This window comes from Brachyhypopomus gauderio, chromosome 2, assembly GCF_052324685.1.
Source record: "Brachyhypopomus gauderio isolate BG-103 chromosome 2, BGAUD_0.2, whole genome shotgun sequence".
Classification (NCBI taxonomy): domain Eukaryota; kingdom Metazoa; phylum Chordata; class Actinopteri; order Gymnotiformes; family Hypopomidae; genus Brachyhypopomus; species Brachyhypopomus gauderio.
This window is the reverse complement of record NC_135212.1, coordinates 35,319,224-35,344,316: the sequence shown is the minus strand read 5'-3', so window position 1 is coordinate 35,344,316 and position 25,093 is coordinate 35,319,224. Positions and strand designations below refer to the sequence as shown.

Genomic DNA, 25,093 nt, shown 5'->3' with positions numbered 1-25,093 from the left:
GCAGCAAGGCGGTCTGGGTTCGATTCTCGGTCTGGGCTGCTCTGTGTGGAGTTTGCATGTTCTCCCTGTGCCTGCATGGGTTTCCTCCGGGTACTCCGGTTTCCTCCCACAGTCCAAAGACATAAATTGCCCGTAGGTGTGAGTGCGTGTGTGTTGGCTATGCGGTGGACTGGCGACCTGCCCATGGTGTACCCTGCCTTCGCCCGGAGATGCTGGGATTGGCTCCAGCCCCCCCGTGACCCCGACTAGCGGGATTAAGCGGTTCAGATAATGGATGGATGGATGAAGGGAAATGTTTTTATTCACCTGCTTATAAAAGTGAAGCATTTACATTCTGACCCATAGACTAATTCAGTCTGTATTTTGACCAGTAGCTGTACTGTAACTGTTGCACAATCTAAGGTGCAACGGAAATTTAGAGCAAGAAGCTACAAATAAAATACAAAGTTATGTCTCAATAGCAAACTATCCCATATAAGTGGTGTGTTATTACTTTTGTTTAATAAAGAATTATATTGTTCTTACCACTTAACTTAACTTACCACTGTGCCCCATCACGCAGCTCCAATCTTGGCTTCATTTGCATGTTTCGCTTGCAAAGTCTGCACTTCATTCTTCTTTTCAAAAGTCTTTTTTTCTGAAGCCATTTTATTAGCCTTGCGGTACTTTTACTTGTTGCCCTGCCATCACAAAGGTGAAGTATTTTTCTAGCCAAATCCATTCCCTTAACATTAAACTAGAAACATCACTTTTCATTATGGCTTTATGCCTGCTTGGAGAAAAAAACGTGCGCGGGGTTGTCACGTGACAAATTCGCGCGGGCCCAAGAGCGTCTGCGTCAAAAGTGCAGAGCGATATTTCAAATGAGAAACCGAAACATAATTCGAGTGCTCAGAGATGTGCAGTTATTTGGATTAGCTCCCAACTTGGGCTCTGTTGTTACATGGGATAACACTCTCAATCCCGGTTCAGAACACTTTTTAGAAGTGAGTGAGCCTGTAAACGAGCCTACGTGGGTGGTTGTTATCCCTTGCCGTTATTACCCCGACTCTGAAGAAGAGCGTAGCATGGAGGGCGAGCGGAAAAGCAAAAGAATTAACGAAAAGAAACAACGAAGACTCGAGGAAGACTCTGCAGGTAAGAAACCCGTAGATATAGGAACATAAATGTTGTGGTTCTGGCGAAGATGAAACATGCAGTTAGCTAGCTAATTAACTTAGCTAGCTAAGTTGGCTATACAGTTAGCGATCTTATCTCCAAATTATATTCAGCGTGCTGCAGTTAGCTAAAGAAACGTTAAGTTTTCTGAACAGAAGTACTGCATTTTTTACCTTGTCAAGTGAGAGACTTTGTGGGATTATTTTGGTTTGTTGGAATTATATTTGTACATTGTTAAGTACAGTTTAAATGTATAAATGTGCAATTAGATACTGGCTGTCGCCTCAGTACAGTTTTGCAGTGGGGAGTTTTCTCAGAGGGCCTAAAAATATTCTTAAAACTAGTGGTGGGCCGTTAACGGCGTTCGTTAATTTGATACTCTTATCGGGCGATATAAAAATTATCGCCGTTAATCTATTTTTAAAGTTGGGTTGGGAACTGGGTCAAAATGGATAATCAAACTATGATGACTTTCAACTTGATAGTTGAGCTCGGCTGTATTCCTAACCAAATTGCACAGTAGGGGCGAGAACGAGTTTTCAAACCTGTGAATTACATATCGTACATGTGTTTACATGGATGCAGCCAAGGTCTGCTTCATGGAAAATTCATTTTTAGGAACGTAAAGTGTTACCGGAGCGGAGCTCGGAGCGGTCGTTTTCTGCATGGTCCTAGTGCTAGATTCGTCGCTATTTAAATATTTCTTTTTAACCGTTAAAACTGCAGAGGACCAAAACCGGCTTTTGAAAAAATTCCCCCCAAATTACGTCCGTGAGGTTAAATGTACTAAATGTTGGCTTACATTTCAAATATTATGTTTAGCTGAATAAACATGTTATCAACCCCTTTTAATGTACAGTATAGGCTTTCAAATTCATGTTTAACTGAATAAACCGTTGAACACGAGTAGCCTAAATTTTATTGAGCATGTTTTTTTTCTTCAAATATCAAAGTAGAACAGCTTCCTCAAGCAGTCATTGATGCATTTTGGAAACAGGAGATGAGCCCCTGGTCTAATGCACCCTCTGTATTAAGAAACCCTATCTCAAAAACTGACTTTTAGTCATTACTTGGGTAGCATGCATATGAGCCATTTTAATATAGATTATAGGTATGATGACAAAATTTTCAAACAGCCCCAAGCTTAAAAAGAATTACATATCTAGACAGAGCTGAAATATACCTTTAAAATGATACCTGGATTTAGAAAATTGGTTGAGAATTGATAGTTATGATATTTGTAATATCATGTATCACAATAAAATATAATACATTAATTACAATAGAAGTCGTGTGACTGAAATTCACATAATCTCATTCTAATTAATCATAATTAATAATTAATCATAATCTAATTCGAAGTGATGTTAACTATATTACCATTTAACAACAAGTTATATCAGAAAACAATGAGATTAAACTACACAACACTGGTATCAGTACCGATTTCAAGAAAACACTGTGGGAATTAGTTAAACCGAGTCGCCGCTTTTAGCCTAAAGTTGCTAGCTACCGTGACGCTCGATACACAAATGTCAATCATGACTGCCTATTTTCCGCGGTCTAGTAAAGTACTTTCGCCTGCACAGATTTCTATTAAATTTGGTCAGTATTGAGATAAAAGCAGTATTTTGAGGTCCATATATTTCGATGGTGTCCGGAGCGTTGATGAAGCCCACAGACCGATTGAAAACAACAAAATATCTTCTCGCTGGTCTGCCGACCTGAAATCGCCTCAGAGTTTACTATTAGCAGTGCCTGATGACTGGCTGGGTTGTGCTTGACGAAGTCACAGTAGTATTCAGGAAAAAACATACACCTGCTAGGCGGTGAGGAGTGATGTTATATGACACCCTTACAAAAGTACAACGTAGTTTGGAACACATTACTGAGCCAGAATTTTTCGCATCGAACGTTGGTTCGTCAGCAGACCTATAGATTAATCTAGATTAATTTCAAGATTTCAGTGAGATTAATCTAGATTTAAAAAATTAATCTATACCCACCCCTACTTAAAACATAAATATATATAATATAATTTATCCAATTTAATCTACTTACAGTTTTACAATCGACATCTAAACAATTACAAAAATATAAGCAAATAAATTATTCAGCCGTGTCTATTCAATCTGTGTTGGAAGGTGAGGGGTTAAGTGGAAGCCTGTGGGCCTGTGTCTCCCCCTATCAGGACTGTGATGCCCGCTGTTCGTTTACAGAGGGCCTGGCAGTTATAATTCAGCAATACCAGTTTCAAATGACAGTAAAATTGACCAATCATATCTTCCCTCTTAGTGGGCGGGCTTAACTGTATGATAATTTCCGCCCGCTGTGGCGACGCTAGCTGTCGTTAGCGTACCACCGCTAGCTAGTTTCGATTCATTCCTTTGATGCCCTCGTACGTGTTGTTTACATATTCCGCTCCCGAGGAACACGGAGCTGTGAACCTTATTTTGCTTAAAATGTTATCTAGTACATATGTTATTGTTTATTGCATTTCTATAGCTGTACTGTCGTCTCAATTATTTTTCTTTATTGCAGTTAATTAGGAGAGGAAACAATTTTTTCCCGGGGGGGGTGGAGGGGATGGGAGCAGGCCCAGGTTTAATGGTCACGGTTCACTACTGGTTTATTGTTGCAAATGTCATACGTGACCTTGCTGTACTGAGACATCACTCTGTCACTGTGTTTATACCTTTTTCTTTCTCACAGAAACATTTGAAGATCCTCAGGCATTAGATTTGGTAGTATTACCAGAAGGTTCTCAATGCCCAAACCTTAACGCTGCCAGCCCAGTCTTGGAAATTCCAGGTCAAAGGAAAATAATTAAGACCTCCACCCAAAGCTCAATGGTCAAAGGTGAGATTTATTTATATAACCCTTTGCACAACAAATGTCACAAAGCAGCTTTACATAAAGTTTTACAAATGCATGAGGGTCCAAGGAAAATCTCCCTAGGTGAGATTTAGGTTATAAACCAACACTCAAGACAGAACACAACCTTCACTGGATGGCTCAGCTAGCAGTCCATACTTTATTATTCAACTGGCAAAACATTTTCTAAATGCTTTGTCTGAGAATAATAAAGCAGAATAAAAGAAGTATATTGGATTTGTAGAGATAAACATTACATGACCATCTACATACAGTACATGTGCCGGTCATTAACATGCATGTGGCTCCATCAGATGTGTCTATAGTAGCATAATTAAAGGGACGGCCTGGGGTGACTAGTTCACCCAAGGTATATACTATAAAGCATTACCTCTTCAAACTGATAACAAGGATCTTTAGACCTTATCCTGTTCAGTAGATGACAATAACGAGGAGCCACATATAATCAGTAATGATCAGTTTATGTTGATAGTTGATCTTGTGTTCATTCAAAAATACATATTCTGCCTTTGAAGGAGCAGCACCAACCCTTCAGGCTGCTTTAAGGAGAGCAAACGAAGAAAATGCTGTTCTGAAGGTGAAAGTGAAAAGTCTTGAGGAGAAGGTTGGGTTACTAGAGAATGACAAAAAGTTTCTTCAACAAAGACTGAGTGAAGGTAAGCAGTGCAGGAGGTTGATTGACCAGGGGCTGCATTACAGAAAATGCCTATCTTTAGTACTAAATAAAGAACTGAGAGGTCAGGGTAAGATTTGTTACAAATATAAATCTTAAATTAGAATACTAAACTACTTGTTTGAGGTTGTTATTGAGTAGTTATGTGGTGACAGTGGAAATCAAGTCTGGAGTGTCTGGGATTTTTGAAATGTTAGGAAAAAGACATGCCAGTTATTGTGAGTTTGTTGCCTGTCAAAGCTCCCTAAAATGATAAAACAGATAAGTTAAACAGAAGGATAAAATTATGAAGTTAGGCTTCTGCCCTACATTCAGATTGAAGTTGCCTTGGTCACTAAACAGACAAGATTTCAGTGTTGGGATGTTTTTGTAATATGACCCCAGTTTACCAGTTCCATCTCATGTTTACCTGCCTGATTTAGGATTGAAAGAAAGCATGATATCTTCTCTGTTTTTACTGTTGATATTTAAATGTGATGTATGTTATTGAAATTGTGGCTATTGTTATTTAAGCGCTGGTGATGAGGAAAGCAGCCTCTGGACAAAGACCTCAGTCACACGTGAGTATTAGTGACAGCAGTGAAGGCGAGGACAGCAGCAGTATGGAAGAGGATAGCACAAATTCTACATCTTCATCTTGCCAGCAAAAGAAGAGAGAGAAAGAGAAGAAAAAGAGATTGTGGAAAAAAGCTAATAAGGGCGAATGTAGAAATGTGGTGATGGAAAAAAAGAAGAGGCAAAAGAAACGACAGCTGGATTCTGACACAAGTTCTGACACTGATGACGAATGATGATGAAGGACTTCCCAAAACAAAAGAAGAGCAAGAAGAGGAAGATGAAAGAATATCCAAAGAAGAAAGGTATTATTATTATTACAACATTATTACTTAGTAATAATGCATAAGTACTTACTTTGCTCCTTAGAACGTTCAGTTGTTGCTGTTTTTCAATAATTTTGCATTCTATCTGAATTGCGAGTTTGTTAGGTACATCTAAATAATACTAGTATTTATTTGACTTTTTAATCAGTACACCCGTCATATACGTGCACTTTGTAGGTTTACTGTTACTAATATTAGACCATTGCAATAACCAATTTTGTATTTGTCAGCCCACTTTTTACTACATCCAATGAAAAGGCACCACCAAAGACACACCTCTGAAAGATATAATTGGGGTGGCGGTCTATTTTCATTACATCAGTGACACTGTTATTGTAGTGTTTGTGTTGCTTGTATGACAGAGGTGTATCTGGAATTTTTACACATCATTGTCAAAGTCCCAGCCAAAGGCGGCTATGTAGTCAGAAGCAATCGTTGATCACATGCTAGAGAAAGACTTGCTAATCCCAGTCCTAGCAACCCCACACTATGCTTTGTCACATCTAGCACATTTGAAGAAATGTATTTTATAAGTAAAAAACAGTCCGTATTGGTCAGGTATGTCGAGTAGGGAAACAAAAATGTGAAGAGCATGGAGTCACTATGACTAGGATTTGCTAACGCAAATGACACTGACAGACGAATTGTTATATAGATAATATGTGCAGCAAATGAGTGTTATACAGTTAGTAATGGTAAGTCGACAAAACACCTATATTATAAAATGAATGTGGGTACAAAGTAGTAGTATCGAACAAACTGCCAGCTCAGTGCAAGTTAGATAGCCTTAAATTTATTTTGTTTTGCAGTTGGGATGCCCGAAGATGTGATTTCCAGATACAGGCGTGTTCTGAAGGCTGTGTCTAGAGGCATGTCGAAAACTGATGCTTACAGTTATGTTGGTGTCAATCGCAAAACAATTGTGGACACAGCAGCAATTGCAGAGTTAAAGCAGGTGGATCCTGAATCTTACCACCAGATACGGGCTATGTTCCACAAAGGAAGAAAAGGGCACACCTTATATGATTTTGCAGAGCAATGCAAAAGTGTATTTTCAAAAAAACCAGAGCTCAAAGCCACAGTTGAACGGATGAAAGAAGATGGCAGACTGCTAGATATCCATACCTATAATTAAACAGTGCTTTGAATTTACATAATTTTCATGTGAACTTCATGTGAACTAAACTATGGTAACACAATTTATTTGATTCTGTTTCATTTGGCAAGAATTGTATCAATGGAACACATAGATTACACATTTAAATTGCTTAATTTTAAAGCACATTGGTAAAATATTCTATAATGTGAATGTTGGATCATTTGTTTTCTTTGAAAGTCTTTGTTTACAGTTTAAAATTACAGGATTATGTTATCCATGTAGGTCATGGATAGTATTGGTTATAATATCTGTTAGGTTTGCAACTTTATTGTTATTAAGGACTTTTCATTTCTTATTGTGTTATTGTGTTGCGCACTTCTGAATACTCATGCAAGTGTGAAGGTGATTTTTTTACAGTGTTGTGAATAAAAAACTGAACATGTTGATGCATAAGTCTTTCTTGGGAAAATAATGTATTATATTAGTTATTACTACAATTAATTGATTATCAAGTTATTGTATAGGTACACTGTGACACTCATCAAAAACAGTAATCAGTTTCTGCTAGTTCTTAAGTAGTAGTTAATAGTACATGTAAGATACCTAAACTTCTCACTTTACTTGTGGGGACACATAATAATAAGTAAGGTTGATGTTCAAGTAATTAATGCTTCATTAATGACTAACTAACAACACTAAGAAAGTGATGTACGTTAACACTTTTTGTCCAAGACAGGTCACCAAATGCAGTAGCTTTCAATATAATATAATAACAACACTGGTGTGCATGTGTACTTGAGGAACTTCACCAGGTCAGAGCTTGCTGATGTGAGTCCAACATAGATAAACAACCAACATGCAAAAAAATGAACAAACCTTAAAGGTATACCTGCCAAATGGCAGTGGTTTGGTAGTTCTAGTAAGTCAACTGTACTGCTAAGTAAATACGTGATTACTTATTCTGAAGTTACTTACTGTGCAGGCAGGAGACGGGAGCAACGTTTAAAGCAGCGGCAAAAACGAACAACACTCATGACAAAGGTCGAACAACAACTGATGAAGGACATGGGCATTATGCACACTTACATATCTCAACAATAATACGTGCTTTGAGACTAGAGATAGGTGAGACATCTAGACATCGCTACACACACACTCACACACGGGCGTATCCAAACCAGTGTAAATGCACACAAAGATACGCCGGAGTGACAAGTACATAAGCATTAAAAAAGGACTGATTAAGTGAGTAGTTACAAAAATAGATGAAGACAACTTATTAATTACTTATATGTGAACTAACAGTGAAGTGAAGAGTAATTAATGAAAACGATGATGATAATTCTCTATTACTTGTTGCTTAGCTAATAAGTACATAAACATTAATTAAGGAACCGAAAGAAAGTAGTTACAAAAATAGATGAAGACTACTTATTAATTACTTATATGTGAACTAACATTGAAGTGAAGAGTAATTAATGAAAACTATGATGATAATTCTCGATTACTTGTTACTTAGCTAATAAGTACATAAACATTAATTAAGGAACCAAAAGTAAGTAGTTACGAAAATAGATGAAGACTACTTATTAATTACTTACATGTGACCTAACACAGTACTTTATTAAAGTGAAGAGTAATTAGGGTAAAACTATGATGATAATTCTCCATTATATATTGCTTAGTTAATAAGTAGTTAAACATTAATTAAGGAACCATATTGTAAAGTGTTACCGATAATTGTTAACTGAGCAGTTTCATTGCTGTTGTAAGGGTTACAGTACACCTTGCCGCTCTTCCATGAGTCTATCAGAGTACTGGAGCTTTTACATGTTCCAGTGTCATTACTGTGTTCAGTGTGGTCTGTCACCTAATAACAAGCCTGCACTCCTGTGGCCAGAAAAAAAACTTTCACAGCAGCACAAGGATATAACAAACTGTGTATAGCACAAATAAAGAAATGTTTCTAATTAAACCCATACTCACACTGTAAATTTAACAATATGTGATGAATGTATGGAAGATTAACTAGGGTGTGATTATCATGCAATTAAAGGTATTATATTTAGATTGAATAAATATTGTATTTAACAGATATATTGCCAACCAACAAACAAATGAAGATGGGAACACTTCGATAAATCAGACCATTTCAAAACACAATTTTATGATGTGAAAAGCCAATTATGTATACTTATTGTAACATTTAACGCTGCAGTGTTAATATAAAAAGCTTGTTCAGAGACCCATTTTCAAGCCACAGGTACATATTTCACATGCAGATGTTAATACACAAGTAAACAAGGATACTCTGCTTACATTTCAAAGTCACACCTCCTTTGCCTTTGGCCTACCACTACAAATATTGCATAGATTATTTGCATTTCCAACTGTATAAATACTTCATATCCTTCCTGTTTGCCATTCTGAAATATCAGACCTGCCAGACGTTCTTAACCATTATATTCAGTCTGTAGATGGATGGAGCCTGTATTTGCTCTCTTGCACGTAATTATGGCCATTATCAATTTCTCCAGTGCTAATGGAACTGGCTGTACCCTGCAAGGAGACTCTACATACCCGCAATTATCAAAGGATGGTGATATCATGGTTGGAGGAATGTTTGCCTTTCATAGCAGCTGGGAGATCACAGACTCATCATATGTGGTAAAACCACCTCCACTGAAGTGTACAAGGTAAGCAAGTAGAGGAAAGTGAGAAAATCAGACTCTGTGTGAACATTTGATATACTAAAATGTCAAGAATGACACAGCATTGAAGGAGCTGCAAGTCTTAATCCTAAAATAATTTCATTGTATTTTCTTTAATTATGTAGTCTTGATGTCAGAACATTACAATACTCCCAGGCATTGATGTTCGCAATAGAGGAGATCAACAACAGTTCATCTTTACTGCCTGGTGTCTCACTGGGTTACAAGATCTATGACACCTGTGGTTCCAAAGCAATTGGGGTTCAGGTGGCTATGGCAATTGTTAATGGAAATGATAAATTAGTCTCAGATGAACCCTGCACAAAACCAGCCCAGGTACAAGCCATAATAGGAGAGACATTTTCATCAGTGTCCATGGCTGTGGCAATGAGTATTGGACCTTTCAGTATTCCCTTAGTAAGAATTTAAACCACTTAAAAAAAAGATTTTTTGTCTATTAAAACATTTTATAGAAAAAGAAACATGTATCTGATACAATTTTAACACCAATTGTAATATCATATGTCATTACTATGATTAATATAAACTGCTCTAAACAATATGCCTAAAAACCTGTATGAATGTGTTCTAGATCAGTCACGGCGCCACCTGTGAGTGTCTCAGTGACAAAAAGAAATACCCCTCATTTCTGCGTACTATTCCCAGCGATTATCACCTGAGCAGAGCACTGGCAGAAATGGTCAGGCACTTTGGCTGGACCTGGGTGGGGGCAATAAGAAGAGATGATGACTATGGAAACAGTGGAATGGCTGCATTTACTGAAGCTGCAGAACAGTTGGGCATATGCTTAGAATATTCTCTCCCATTTATTAATACCTATTCACAAGGGAAAATTCTGGGAATCATAGAGCAGATTAAGAGCTCCACATCTCGAGTCATAGTAGGATTTGTTGATGCCGGAGACTTAGAGATATTGCTGGATGTATTTTTTAAGCACAATGTCGTTGGATACCAGTGGGTAGGAACTGAAGCCTGGATTGCTGATCCAGGACTGGCCAAAGTGGACAATCACAACATACTGCAAGGATCCATAGGGCTGGCTATCCCTAAAACAAATGTGAATGGTTTGAAGGAATTCATTCTAGATTTAAATCAAGTGAAAACATCAGGAAGCACAATTTTTACTAAATACTGGGAGGCAATATTTAACTGTAAATATAGAGTGCAGAATGATGCAGAGCATTCAGCTATATGCACAGGACAAGAGAAATTGTTTGAAATGAACAGCATCTTTACTGACATGTCCCTCATGCCATATTTCAATAATGTGTATAAAGGAGTGTATGCAATTGCCCACACCCTACATGACCTTCTGGGCTGTAAAGACACATGTCCAACAAATAAGCAGTCTGATCCTCTCATAGTAAGTTAATTGTCTGTTGTAGCACTGTTCCTGTACTTAATACTGATCTGTGAAACATACATTGAGCACTGATTCAATAATCCAGCCAAATCCATGTCCCAATTAAACTTTAATTGGCAAGGCAGTGTTCTTTACTATGCTTTTTCAAATAATATAATTTATTAACATATAAACTTTGATCTATTTTTTCAGTTTCTTGAAAAACTTAAAATTGTAAATTTCAAAACTAAAGAAGATGAAGAAGTTTGTTTTGATAAAAATGGTGACCCTGTTGCGAGATATGAGGTCATAAACCGTCAAAGAAGTACAGAAGAGCACCATGAATTTGTTGCTGTTGGACTTTATGACTACACTTTCCCTGTTCAGAGGAGATTAACCATAAACGTGTCTTCTATTGTGTGGGCACAAAACACTAATAAGGTCAGATTAGCACCCTGGTCTTGAGTGAAGGACTGCTCATATGGAGATGATGCATACAATGTGAATTTGAAGAAAACATATCTATGCATCGTTTATATCTTGAACTGTCATCTAAAATTTCCCTTGATTACAGGTGCCAATATCTGTGTGCAGTGAAAATTGCCCTCCAGGAACCAGGAAGGCTGTGCAGAAAGGAAAACCTGTCTGTTGCTTTGACTGTATTACATGTGCTGAAGGAGAATTCAGTAATGTAACAGGTACAAAAATACTGAGAAATTTGTGGTGGTGTCACAAATGTGTGCCAAGCTGATTATTCTCCATGTGTATCTAACCAATTTTCTTGTTTGCTTTCTTTCTTACTCCAGATTCTATTAAATGTGAGCAATGCTATCAAGACTTTTGGTCAAATCCAGAAAGAGATGAATGCATACAGAAGGAAATTGAATATCTGTCTTATGCGGAAACTACAGGCATTTTACTAACAGTTTTTTCTGTTATTGGCGCATTTATAACACTGGTAATCTTATCTATATTCTTCAAATATAAAAATACTCCTATAGTCAAAGCCCACAACTCGGAGCTGAGTTTCCTGCTGCTCTTCTCTCTGACTCTGTGTTTCCTCTGTTCACTTACTTTCATTGGTCGGCCCTCTGAGTGGTCATGTATGCTGCGCCACACAGCATTTGGGATCACCTTCGTCCTCTGCATTTCCTGTGTTCTGGGGAAAACAATAGTGGTGTTAATGGCCTTCAGGGCTACACTTCCAGGCAGTAATGTCATGAAATGGTTTGGGCCTCCACAGCAGAGACTCACTGTTCTTGCCTTCACTTTCATACAGGTCATTATTTGTGCGTTTTGGTTAACAACATCCCCTCCTTTTCCTTTCAAAAATCTAAAGGTCTACAAGGAAAAGATCATTCTTGAATGTCATTTAGGCTCATCCATAGGTTTCTGGGCTGTACTGGGTTATATTGGGCTGCTAGCTAGTCTATGTTATATTTTAGCTTTTCTAGCACGCAAGCTGCCTGATAATTTTAACGAAGCCAAATTCATCACATTCAGCATGCTCATATTCTGTGCAGTTTGGATCACATTTATTCCAGCTTATGTCAGTTCTCCTGGAAAATTCACTGTAGCTGTGGAGATATTTGCTATTCTGGCCTCAAGCTTTGGTTTGTTATTCTGTATATTTCTTCCAAAGTGTTACATAATTATACTGAAACCAGAGAAAAACAATAAAAAACAATTTATGGGTCAAATGTCAAACAAGTGAGCTAAGAGTCTTCACATTCACCATTACTGTAACATATAAAAGCTACCTATATAGGTTATAGTCTGTGTAAGCTTGGACTTGGATAGATGATGTATTAGAACAAATGTTTAATTTTCAAGCAAATCTGAAGATACTAGGCTTGGTTTTCAGGGTATCTTTAAAAATTCAGTAGAAGCTAGTTGGCTGGAATAGTTGTATACCAATTAGATTTCAATGGTGAACAAATCAGTGACCTGTGGTTATGGTTACAGCTTTCACACTGTATGAGCTGCTCTGCACTCTTTACACTCTGTTTGTCCCCTCATTCTACAGGAGCCTCCTTTAAAATCCATGGATAAGAGAGCTTGTTCTTGTAGAGCTTTTTGATTATGCAAAGTTCAGCCTATTGCTAATAAAATTGCTCCTACTTTAAATGGTTTTAAAATGTTACTTAAAACTGTTACTTCCAACACATTGTACACATCTTTTCCCATTAATTTTTGTTGATGTTTGATATTTTATTTAATAAAAAAAATACTAACTGTTGGTTTGCAGTGTTCAGCTTTAAGAAAAGTGCATTATACATTCACATAATCTAATTCTAATTAATCATAATTAATAATAATCATAATCATAATCTAATTCGAAGTGATGTTAACTATATTACCATTTAACAACAAGTTATATCAGAAAACAATTAGATTAAACTGCACAACACTGGTATCAGTACCGATTTCAAGAAAACACTGTGGGAATGAGTTAAACCGAGACGCCGCTTTTAGCCTAAAGTTGCTAGCTACCGTGACGTTCGATACACAAATGTCAATCATGACTACCTATTTTCCGCGGTCTAGTAAAATACTTTCACCTGCACGGATTTCGATTAAATTTGGTCAGTATTGAGATAAAAGCTGTATTTTTAGGTCCACATATATTTCGATGGTGTCCGGGGCGTTGATGAAGAAAACAGACCGCTTGAAAACAACAAAGTATCTTATCGCTGGTCTCCCGACCTGAAATCGCCTCAGAGTTGACTATAAATAGTGCCTGATGATTGGCTGGGTTGTGCTTGACGAAGTCACAGTATTATTCAGGATAAAACATACACCTGCTGGGCGGTGAGGAGTTATGTTATATGACACCCTTACAAAAGTACTACGTAGTTTGGAACACATTACTGAGCCAGAATTTTTCGCATCGAACGTTGGTTTGTCAGCATACCTACTATAACATTATATGCAGATTAAAGTCGCAAAAAAGGACCAAAAATGTCTTTAAAAATCGAAACTTAATTCACATTGATGTGCATACAAGAAGTATTGAGTGTCAATAAGCATATCAACATTTTTACAGAAAGAACTGGTGTATTAATTATTCAATGAAATGCTTGAATTTCTTTTTCACATGTTCAATTAATTAATTGGAATTATACAATTTGATAAATTTACAAATTTAATAAACTCAACGCGCAGAAAAAATAAACTCGACCGCAAACACAATGCAACAGAAAAATGCAACAGAAAAGACGCGGAGAAACCTAAACTTAGGACGCCAGGGGAAGTAACTGGCAGCAGGCAAAATGCCGCGACGAAACAAAAACCCTTCCCAAAATAAACGAAGAACGGATAGGAAGAGATAAAGCAGGGGGAAAACTTGAGGTGGGCTAGTAAGCAGCGTAGGAGATAGTTACTCAAATAGAACTAGAAAATAGAATTAGAAAAGCGAGAGAAAGCATAAGGTGGCGAGACACCTAAACATACGGCATGCAAACAGAGAACACAGAGAAAGGGCTGAGGACGTGAAGGCGAGCCTAAAGATTTAGCAGTGATCCGTTTCACTAAGCTTCCTTAAGAAGCCATAGAGACAGCTGAAACGGATCACTGCTGATTGCGCCTGGAGAGTCTAGGACTGACTTGAGTACCTCTAGAGTTGTTAGGAGGAGTGGCAGCCGAGCCAGCCCTGACATTTAGAGTTTGAATTATACAAAATAATGTGTTTGGTTGCACCAAAGCTCCACTTATTGACTATTCAGATTGTGGGCATGTGCTTGAGTGACAGGGGGGTCTAATACCTATTGATAAAGTAATATTTATAGCAAAAACAATAACAACAGCAATATGTTATTATTAGTGGTGGGACTTTAATGCGTTAATTTCGATTAATTAATTACAGGGAAAATAACGAACTAAAAAAATGTACGCATTTTAACGCATTTAACGCATGAGACACTTTTGCACCGTGGAATGTTTCTCAGTGCACGAGTTCCAGACATACAGATTATATGGATGCACAATAAGATGAGCATAATGGAGATGACTGAAGAGGCTACGCTGGTGGATGGGAAATTTAAATATAAGAAACTTCCAGATGGAAGTACAAACAAATATAGTGTTATTTGCACTTTATGTAGGAAGGAGTTCGCTTATCACAGGAGCACTTACACCCTTCGTTACCACCTCAACCTAAAACATGTTGGGGCTAACGCGCAGGTCAGTAATGATAACTTAGCTGCTAAATGTATTCCTAGTATGAGCAAACAGTGTCGCCAGTCAACACTCGACCACATGTCGGGGTTCAAATTAAGAAACAAAATGTCAAAGTCCATGTTAGACAAATTGACCAATTCACTGGCGAGATAGATTACTGTGGACTGTAGACCGCTCTCTGTGGTCGAAGGTTTAAGTAAGACACGCGAGGTGGGCGGAGTCTTGCACTACGGTCACTCGCAAAAGTATAATCCAGGCTTTACAAGAAGTGCTGTAAATTGCGTCAGCTGATGCAAGTTACGAAATGCCATCCAGAAAGACAATGTCGAAGAAAATCTAGCAGCTGTGTGATGAGGAAAGGGAAGTAAAACAGGTTATTGTGAAGAGCGCCACAAATGTGGCTCTGATTGGGGATCACTGGACCTCTGTTAGCAACAAGAATTATCTTGGTGTGACAGCTCATATTATAGATGATGAATGGAAGATCCAGTCATTTGCTTTGAGCATGCAGAAGACCACTTCTAGGCACTATGGAGATGCCTGTGGCAGAGGCCTGGGAAATTAAAGACAGTCTACCATCTAAAATGGTATTTAAAAACATCTTCTGATTTACTTCAGTTCTTCTTATTCTTCCAATATCCTGAGCAAAACTCCCAAAATTAAACAACATTTTTGGTCAGAATTTCCAGTGTTCTGAAAACTGTTTGCTCTGTTTTCTGCAATCATATATTGGTCTGTGTAGTAGACTGGTGGAAAAATAAACAAGATGTTAAAGTTTATGATTAAGTTCATTGATTCATTCATCATTCAAACTTAAATTAATATTTCTCATGTTAAATACTGAAATGCGATTAAAATGCGATTAATTTCGATTAATTAATTACAAGGCTTCTAATTAATTAGATTTTTTTTTTATCGCGTCCCACCCCTAATTATTATTAAAAGCAATATATAATATGTGGGTGTTCATTTTGAAATATGCCCGTTACTCATTATGTGACGTCGGGACAGAAGCAGCAGGAGACAGAGACTGAGGTTGACCGGTTTTATTGTCCATAACGAAACTTAAATACTCAGGCACCACGGCAGTAGAAACAGTAACAAAAAAGAGCAATCAAAGGCAGTTAAAATGACAACGGAGCAACAAAGGTGAATATACAGTCTAGTAAGTATATTCGCTACGAGGCGGGGGTAGCAAGGTGAATGCGCAGCACTGGATGGCGCGACCTGTGGGAATAAATACACCCCAGCTGATTAGTGACAGGTGTCAGTACTCCGGTGATCAGGAAGTTGGGAGTGACCGAGACTGAGAGGGTGTGCTCCGTGTGGTTGTGGGCGTGCGTGTGACAGAGGGATTGTGTGTGCGCGCCCTCTGGCAGCATCCAGGCTGACCTACCGTGACACATTAGCATCAATGTTTTATTAATATCTCTACACTAAGACATCATAGCAATGTGTCTCAAAACATTTCCAGAATCTGTAGTCTGCCCTTTAAATATTGTCCTTAGTAGGAGTTATGAACAATGAATAGTGATTTAAAATCATGCCTACATTTGATTTGTATGTTTGTATGCAGAGCCGGAGTGGCTAATCGGGAGATTCGGGAGGATTCCTGATGGGCCGGCTCATGTCAATCTCTAGTTTGGGCCGATTGGGATGGAAATATAATTTTGGGCCGGATTTGCGCATGAAACTCCCGGGCTGAAAAAGTGGCCCACTCCGGCCATGTTTGTATGTCACTAAGATTTACACCTGCCACACCCCTCGTGTGATTGGGCGATTCATGTGTCATTTAATAGAATATGACTGTAACCCAAAGTATAATTTCAGGTTACAGTGTTAAAAAGTGCATTATTTACATGTAGAAACATGTGATTAAAAAGGTAACAGGTTCACTGTAGTTCATGCACATTAATAGTATAATTAGTAAAAATTAATAGTAAAAATCATAGTATTCTTTGTTTAAAAAGTTCTTTTTCATTATTACAACTGATGCAATATAGAGGTACGTTTGCAGCAAGCCTGAAGTTTGGGCCTTTTTTCTGTTTTTATTGAGCAGTTTAGCCATCTGTTCAGCTCCGGTATTCCTGATTGGTTGGTGGGCGGGAAGGAAAAAAGCAGCCGTTTGGATGAAACAAAGACGAGAGATGAGAGTGAGAAAAACGGTAGATGTATATGCAGGGCTCTCAAGTCTCACGCATTTGACTGTCTTCACACGCTCACACGCCACACTTCCGATTTCATCTCCTGTGGTGGAGATATTCATCAGTACAGTATGGGTTATATGCTGTGAAGTGCGGTAGATAATTTTGTGTACCCTTTATTTGCATGTTTTCTTTTCCTCAATGTTTCACCTTTAGTATTGTCAATTGTCATTAAGTGTCCATTGTCTTTGTCAAACCTACTGTCTAGGGCAGAGTTGCGTCTTTATTTTTGTTACCCCTGTTATAATAAATGGAATTACTTTTATTATTATTGGCATCATTTAAAGCAGGGGTGGGGAACCTTTTTTCCATTGGGGGCCAGATAAATATTTTTATATCAGGTCACGGGCCACAGACTACCATGACATAACATATAGCTAACTAGAATGGGCATAATACATGGTAATGGTAGTATAAAAATACCTTACCTTATCACAGTTTTAATGTGAGGGCTGAGAATGTTTGGTCTTGACCAGCTGTGGAATATCTGGGAATATCTGGGAGTGAATCGAAATCGAATCGAAATGGGAAATCAGTGGTGATACCCACCCCTAATTTCCAGTATATGGTACAAAACATTTATAAATTTTTGCATATTGTCATTACTGATGTCGTTTTTACAAATAAGAGACAGAATAGGGGGAGTCATGAATAGAGAGTCATGAGTCAGAATAGGGGACAGAATGAGGGCAGAATGATGGCCTGGTGGTTAGGGAACTGGTCTTGTGACCGGAGGATCATGGGTTCGATTCCCAGACCAGAGGCCATGACTGAGGTGCCCCTGAGCAAGGCCCTTAACCCTCAATTGCTCACTTGAATAAAAATGAGATAAAATGTAAGTCGCTCTGGATAAGGGCGTCTGCCAAATGCTGTAAATGTAAATGTAAAATAAATAGACAGGCAGACTGTCACGTTGAGGACCCCGGCCCCTCCCTTTTGGGCGTGTGTTAATGTTGTCCACGTGCTTTGTCTGTGTCAGTGGATCTCCGTGGTTATGGTTATGTCGTGTGATAATCTGTCTCACCTGTGAATCGTCTCGTAATCACTTGGGGCTAATGTGGTTTGTCTATTTAATGTGCATTCGCGCAGTGTCCTGTGCTCGTCGTTGTCTAAAGTCTACACGTTGCTGTCTGAGTGTGTTTGTTATCCTCATTGTTGAAAATAAAAGTGACGTCAGTCAAGAAGGAAGGATTCTGTGTCTCGTCCTTCGCCCTGCCCGCGCATCACAGAAAGACGAGCCGTCAGAGACACGAGAAAAATGCCAGGCTATAAGTCAAAGCCGAAGAAGGGGATGCAAGCGGCATCACCGCTCTTCTCCCTCTCCTCCGCACCGCAAAGCCCCGCCGACTCTGGCGCAGCTAATGCTGGACCCCGAGTGTTCGTACCTGCTGTGCGTGGCTCGGGAGACCTCCATACCCAAGCTGGCAGAAGAATACCGCCGGACAGCTGCACGGGTGTGGGTAGAGAGGCACCCCTCTCCTTCTCGGGAGCTATCGCCCCTGCGGGTGGGCATCCTCGAGCTGGAGGAAGACCCCCCCGGTCGAGAGGAGGGCTCCTCCCCGCGCCCGGAGGTTTTGCCCACACAGGAACAGCTGGAGCAGGATCCCGTCTGCGCGTTCCAGCTGGCCGCGGCAGGGGGGACGCAGGATCCCGAGTTGGCAGAAGAGCTCCGTGAGGGGGCGGTGCGGATTTGGCGTGAGCACCAGCGACGCCCCTCTCCAGCACGCGCCCTCTCGCCTCTGAGGGTGGACTCCTGCGTCTACGGTGCTATCGAGTCCACCCCGGAGAACGAGTTTGGGGAGGGGGACTCCGAGGAGGAGGAGGAGCAGGACGAAGAGGAGGAGGCATACCCTCTGTCGCTATGTGATGCCTCCACCGTTAACTACGGTGGGGAAGGGGAGGAGGCCTACCCTCCGTCGCTGGACGACGCGTCCACAATTGACTACGGGGCAGAGGAGGAGGAGTCCGAGGAAGAGGACTACCTCCGTCCGCCCGTAGGTCCCTCGTAGAAGAGGGGGAGGAGGACGAAGATGAAGACTACCCTCCGTTGGAGTGCTCCACATACCCCTCGGACTACGGTGAGGAGGAGGAAGGGCTTGAGGAGGAAAACCGTCCTCTGTTTGTGCGCTCGGGCATTTCCGAGTGCACGGACAATGAACTTTACTCAGAGGAGGAGGGCAGTCCGCCCCCCTCTGAGTGTTCTGTTGGGACTGTGAAGAGGAGGTGGAGTGCGTCCTCCGATTGCTCCAGAGGAGAGAGGATGGACTGCTCCCAGGGTGGCAGCCCGGAGCAGCCCATGAGTTGGAGCCAGGGCAGCAAGGCGGAGGAGATGGAGGTAGACGCGCCCTCGGTCAACTCCAGAGGACGGTCGTGGAGCGATGTGGGCTTGCCATACAGCCAGCTGGGGGGAGAGTCCGCCAGTCGCGCTGCACCCGGCGCGTCCGCCAGTCGCGCTGCACCCGGCGCGTCCGCCAGTCGCGCTGCACCCGGCGCGTCCGCCAGTCGCGCTGCACTCGGCGCGTCCGCCAGTTGCGCTGCACCCAGCGTGTCCGCCAGCCGCCCTGCACCCGGCCTGTCCGCCAGCCGCCCTGCACCGGGCTGAGGATTTGCAGCAAAGGCTGGAGGAGGACCGTTCGCTGCAGGACCTGCAGCTCCCGATATCTCACCCCTTATCGCCCTACTCCTGGCGCGTAGCTTGGCGCCTATGTCGTGTGTGTGTGTGCCTGTAATTGTAAGTCTGCCCGTATGTGTACCAAACCCCCTCTTCCCGTTTGTGTCTGTGTGTGAGCGTGCCTGTTTGTGTGTTTGTGACCGTGCCGTTGTCTAACGTCTTTTCCCCTGTGTTCCCAGGGAGGGTGTTCTAGGCGGTCCGTGGCGGACGCCTCACCAAGGGCGGTCATCTCCCAGACGCAGGACTGAGCACGTTGGATCCGCCCATCGTCATGGGTTCGGGGCACTCGGTCCTGTTGGCACCCCGGGACGGGTAGTGCCCTTGGAGGGGGCGTCTGTCACGTTGAGGACCCCGGCCCCTCCCTTTTGGGTGTGTGTTAACGTTGTCCAAGTGTGTTTGTTATCCGTGCACTATTGCGCAATCATTGTTGAAAATAAGTGACGTCAGTCAAGAAGGAAGGATTCTGTGTCTCGTCCTTCGCCCTGCCCGCGCGTCACACACAGACAAAATAGACAGATAGATAAAGAGAGACAGACAGACAGACATTCTGACATTTAAGACAAAAGTGCCGCGTAAGTACTGCAATCATTGAAGTAAAACCTCCTCTGATTGCAGCCCGCCACTGAAATTTTACCATAGAGGATTTGCCTTTCCATCTATATAAATACTACAACAACTTCCTGTTCAACCAGCTGAAACATTAGACCTGTCACTTTATCTTTACTCTAAATAGGTGGATGGAGTCTGCATTTGTTCTCCTGCATGTAGTAATGGCCATCATCAATTTCTCCAGAGGTAACGGAACTGCTTGTACCCTGCATGGAGAGTCTGCATACCCACATCTATCAAAAGATGGAGATATTATAGTAGGAGGGATTTTCCCCTTTCATAGCAGTTGGGAGATCACCGACTCATCCTATTTGGTCAAACCACCGCCACTGAAGTGCATGAGGTAAGAGGCATAAGAAAGTGTTTCAGACATTATTTTGCATTACATACTGTTCAGTTGTCCAATTTTACAGCAAATATTACATTTTTAAAATTCAAGGTCAAATAATGATTCATATTTCTCTATTTTAATTTTCCTAACTAGCCTTGATTTCAGAGCCTTCCAGTATTCACAGTCATTGATTTTTGCAATAGAGGAGATCAACAACAGTTCCTCTTTACTTCCTGGTGTCTCTCTGGGCTACAAGATCTATGACACCTGTGGCTCCACAGCATTGGGGGTCAGAATGGCCATGGCACTTATGAATGGAAACGAAAACTCAGCCTTGGAGGAGCCCTGCACAAAACCAGCCCAGGTACAAGCCATAATAGGAGAGACGTACTCATCAGTGTCCATGGCTGTGGCAATGAGTATCGGACCTTTCAGTATTCCATTAGTAAGTAATCGCCATGCCATTTATAAATGATATAGTAAGTATTCACAGTTCTAGTAAGACTAATACAACAAAGAAAGAAACATGCAGCTGAAGTTTTTTTTTTTGAATTGACCTATAAGTAGATGTCATGTTAAGATTGTTAAAAAACTAAACCATATTATCTGTGAGATAAATGTGATTTTGCTTTTAGATCAGTCACTATGCCACCTGTGAGTGTCTCAGTGACAAAAGGAAATATCCCTCATTTCTGCGCACTATTCCCAGTGATTACCACCAGAGCAGAGCACTGGCAGAAATGGTCAGGCACTTTGGCTGGACCTGGGTGGGAGCAATAAGAAGAGATGATGACTATGGAAACAGTGGAATGGCTGCATTTACTGAAGCTGCAGAACAGTTGGACATATGCTTAGAATATTCCCTTCCATTTTTTAGATCATACTCACAAGGGAAAGTTATGAGAATCATTGAGCAGATCAAAGGCTCAACTTCACGAGTGATAGTGGGATTTCTTGACAACTTAGACTTAGAAATTCTGCTAAGTGTATTTCTTGAGCACAATATAACTGGATTCCAGTGGGTGGGAACAGAGGCCTGGATATTTGATACAGAACTGGCCATGATGGATAAGCACAAGATACTGCAAGGAGCCATAGGACTGGCTATCCCTAAAACAAAGGTGACAGGTCTGAAAGACTTCATTCTAGACATAAATCCAATGAAAACTCTGGGCAAGACCATTTTTTCTAAATTCTGGGAAGCTTTGTTTAATTGTAGATATACAAAACAGAATTATTCAGATGATTCACCAGTGTGCACTGGAGAAGAGAGACTGTCTGAGGTTGAAAACACCTTCACTGACATGAACCTGATGCCAGTTTTCAATAATGTGTATAAAGGAGTTTATGGTATTGCTCACACCCTGCACGATCTTCTTGGCTGCAAACAAACATGTTCTATAAAAAAGCAGCCAGATCCTCTAACAGTGAGTTATTAAGCACTATTTTAACATTGAAGACCAAAATGTTTTTCACTTCCTTACTATAATAAGAGTTTACAAATTCAAATAACTAATAACTAAAATTATAAATATAAATAATGAGCCTAAATGCCTACTGAAGTGCACGCTTTAATTTCCTTGACTTTTAAAAACATGAATATTGCTTTATTTCATCAGTTTCTAGAACACCTCAAAAGGGTACATTTTAAAACTAAAGAGCAGCAAGAGGTTTATTTTGATAAAAATGGTAACTCTGCTGCAAGATATGAGATAGTGAACTGGCAAACAAGTAAAGAAGGGCATGAATTTGTCACGGTTGGACATTATGACTCCACTTTTCCTGCTCACCTTCAATTATCAGTAAATATGACTTCTGTTGTGTGGGCACAAAATACAAATCAGGTGAGTACATGGAAGTAACATTCTCAGTAAATGCATTACTCATGACCTTGTGAGCTTTTAACAATGTGTATTTTAAATGAGCAGGAAATAAAACATTTGAGTTACATTTTTAGACTGGGTTTAAGCTTTTAAATATTTGCCTTGATCATAGGTGCCAATATCTGTGTGCAGTGATAGCTGCCCTCCAGGCACCAGGAAGGCTGTACAGAAGGGAAGGCCTGTCTGCTGCTTTGACTGTATACCATGTGCAGAAGGAGAGATCAGTAATACAACAGGTACATAAACACACAAAAAAGGGTAACCATGCATAACAAAATTTTCCAGTACTACCATAGTTGCTATAAAATCCAAAGCCCTTGGCATAATTAAGCCTCAAATTCCTCAAATGCACAATCCTTCCTTTTATTTGCTTTAAAGGACAGATGAAGATAGAGCTTTTTAAAACTATCACATATTCACTTACTTTGCTAAACAATTTCTCTGCATATCTAACAAATTTTTTGGTGTTATTTCTTTCTATAACTTCATGGCAGATTCTATTAAATGTGAACAATGCTATCAAGACTACTGGTCAAACCCACAGAGGGATGAATGTGTAAAGAAAGAAACTGAATATCTGTCCTATGAGGAAACACTGGGACATTTACTAACAACTTTTTCAATTATGGGTGCATGTATATCAATGGTAATAGGAGTCATATTCTTTAGATATAAAAATACCCCAATAGTCAAAGCCAACAACTCAGAGCTGAGCTTCCTGCTGCTCTTCTCTCTAACTCTGTGTTTCCTCTGTTCACTTACTTTCATTGGTCGGCCCTCTGAGTGGTCCTGTATGCTGCGCCACACAGCGTTTGGGATCACCTTTGTACTCTGCATCTCCTGTGTTCTGGGGAAAACAATAGTGGTGTTAACGGCCTTCAGGGCTACACTTCCAGGCAGTAATGTCATGAAATGTTTTGGGCCTCCACAGCAGAGACTCAGTGTTCTTGCCTTTACTCTCATACAAGTTATTATATGTATGCTTTGGCTAATAATTTCCCCTCCTTTTCCATTTAAAAATCTAAAGCGCAACAAGGAAAAGATTATTCTAGAATGTCATCTGGGCTCACCCATAGGTTTCTGGGCTGTTTTGGGTTATATTGGACTCCTGGCTTTTCTGTGTTTTATTTTGGCTTTTCTAGCACGGAAGCTGCCAGATCATTTTAACGAAGCCAAATTCATTACATTCAGCATGCTCATATTCTGTGCAGTTTGGATCACCTTTATTCCAGCTTATGTCAGCTCTCCTGGAAAATACACAGTAGCTGTGGAGATATTTGCTATTCTGGCATCAAGCTTTGGTTTGTTATTCTGTATATTTTTTCCAAAGTGCTACATAATCATACTAAAACCAGAGAAGAACAATAAAAAGCTAATTATGGGTAAATTGCCAGTTAATTAAGGTAACAAGCCACACAATACATTTTATTATGGCTTTGACTGGTGAAATATAAATGGTTCATATTTTGAAGAAATTGGCTTCAAAAACATTTTATGATATTTGTCATTTTGATCTTAATTTTTGATGTGCTATGCTATAACCTTTCTTTGATATGTAATCAAACGCATGCATATTAAAATAAACATTAGGTAAGGTGCCACAATCAAGTACTGAAGTACCACTGATCACAGTTTAATAAAGTTTTAGAAATCCAATATTTGGTATCATACCTGTAATAAGGTAATTTAAAAGTGTAAGAAGCAATTAGCATGCAACAAATTAATTGTAATGGTACGGCACCCATTTGGTATGGTCTGCTGTGGGCATGTCTGTTGATGTCACTGTATTTCGTTGTTGGTCTTTGCATTCGTTAGTAATGTATCATGGTAATTGTGTCTGTGTTTGTTTCATGCAATAAATGCTTTGCACCACTCTCACCTTCCCTTCCCCTGCTACCATGACATTATTCTTACAAAATAATAGTTATTTAATATGTTGTCTAGAATGATAAAAACCAGTGTTTACACTAACCATTCAAAACCTTAACTTTGAACTTTTTTATAGTTTCTGGTATGTAGCATGGAGTATAACCACATGTTACAATATAGTTATATATTGTAATGTATATATAATATATACTTTCTATAAATATATATATATATATATATATATATATATACTTTCTAATTATCTTGTTAATTGGTGATATTACACATTTTCTTTATAGTTACCTTTTTCTTTACAATCTACACATCTGCATAAAATTTGTTTTGTAATAAATACATATTCACTTTGTACACATGGTCTTCATATTCATACCAGTAGCAGGGTTGCAAAATCTGATTAAAATGGCAAAATATATGAAGTGTTCCGTATATACAGTGCTGGCCAAAAGTTTGGTCACACCTTCTCATTCAATGTGTTTTCTTTATTTTCAGGTCGATTTTTATTACATTGTAGATTCACTGAAGGCATCAAAACTATGAATGAACACG

At 39.8% G+C, this 25,093-nt stretch overlaps 3 protein-coding genes and 1 long non-coding RNA gene across 4 annotated transcripts; all 4 read left to right on the top strand.

The window, feature by feature from the left end:
• Nucleotides 1-167: 167 nt before the first annotated feature.
• LOC143508685 (uncharacterized) lies at nucleotides 168-5,517 on the top strand. The gene is made up of 4 exons (XM_076997346.1): nucleotides 168-1,137; nucleotides 3,871-4,017; nucleotides 4,569-4,709; nucleotides 5,240-5,517. Exons 1-4 carry the CDS (start codon nucleotides 864-866, stop codon nucleotides 5,515-5,517), a joined length of 840 nt encoding a protein of 279 aa, XP_076853461.1. The 5' UTR covers nucleotides 168-863.
• A 15-nt stretch (nucleotides 5,518-5,532) lies between these two features.
• On the top strand, nucleotides 5,533-7,159 carry LOC143501316 (uncharacterized). Its single transcript, XR_013126879.1, has 2 exons — nucleotides 5,533-5,586; nucleotides 6,417-7,159. It is a non-coding gene; the product is annotated as an uncharacterized LOC143501316 (long non-coding RNA).
• A 2,028-nt stretch (nucleotides 7,160-9,187) lies between these two features.
• Nucleotides 9,188-12,494, top strand: LOC143501306 (extracellular calcium-sensing receptor-like). Its single transcript, XM_076994976.1, has 6 exons — nucleotides 9,188-9,402; nucleotides 9,543-9,834; nucleotides 10,010-10,801; nucleotides 10,994-11,221; nucleotides 11,355-11,478; nucleotides 11,587-12,494. Exons 1-6 carry the CDS (start codon nucleotides 9,188-9,190, stop codon nucleotides 12,492-12,494), a joined length of 2,559 nt encoding a protein of 852 aa, XP_076851091.1.
• An 8,077-nt stretch (nucleotides 12,495-20,571) lies between these two features.
• On the top strand, nucleotides 20,572-24,059 carry LOC143508881 (extracellular calcium-sensing receptor-like). The gene is made up of 6 exons (XM_076997481.1): nucleotides 20,572-20,786; nucleotides 20,928-21,219; nucleotides 21,410-22,201; nucleotides 22,394-22,618; nucleotides 22,770-22,893; nucleotides 23,152-24,059. The coding sequence occupies exons 1-6, from the start codon at nucleotides 20,572-20,574 to the stop codon at nucleotides 24,057-24,059; spliced, it is 2,556 nt and encodes an 851-aa protein (XP_076853596.1).
• The last annotated feature ends 1,034 nt before the right edge of the window (nucleotides 24,060-25,093 follow it).

Coding starts and splice junctions, on each gene's coding strand:
- LOC143501306 (XM_076994976.1), top strand. CDS start 9,188: ATGGAGCCTGTATTTGCTCTCTTGCACGTAATTATGGCCATTATCAAT. Junction 11,222..11,354: donor GGGCACAAAACACTAATAAG/GTCAGATTAGCA, acceptor CCTTGATTACAG/GTGCCAATATCTGTGTGCAG. Junction 11,479..11,586: donor AGAATTCAGTAATGTAACAG/GTACAAAAATAC, acceptor TTCTTACTCCAG/ATTCTATTAAATGTGAGCAA.
- LOC143508881 (XM_076997481.1), top strand. CDS start 20,572: ATGGAGTCTGCATTTGTTCTCCTGCATGTAGTAATGGCCATCATCAAT. Junction 20,787..20,927: donor CCGCCACTGAAGTGCATGAG/GTAAGAGGCATA, acceptor TTTCCTAACTAG/CCTTGATTTCAGAGCCTTCC. Junction 22,202..22,393: donor AGCAGCCAGATCCTCTAACA/GTGAGTTATTAA, acceptor TTATTTCATCAG/TTTCTAGAACACCTCAAAAG.
- LOC143508685 (XM_076997346.1), top strand. CDS start 864: ATGAGAAACCGAAACATAATTCGAGTGCTCAGAGATGTGCAGTTATTT. Junction 1,138..3,870: donor ACTCGAGGAAGACTCTGCAG/GTAAGAAACCCG, acceptor TCTTTCTCACAG/AAACATTTGAAGATCCTCAG. Junction 4,018..4,568: donor CCAAAGCTCAATGGTCAAAG/GTGAGATTTATT, acceptor CTGCCTTTGAAG/GAGCAGCACCAACCCTTCAG.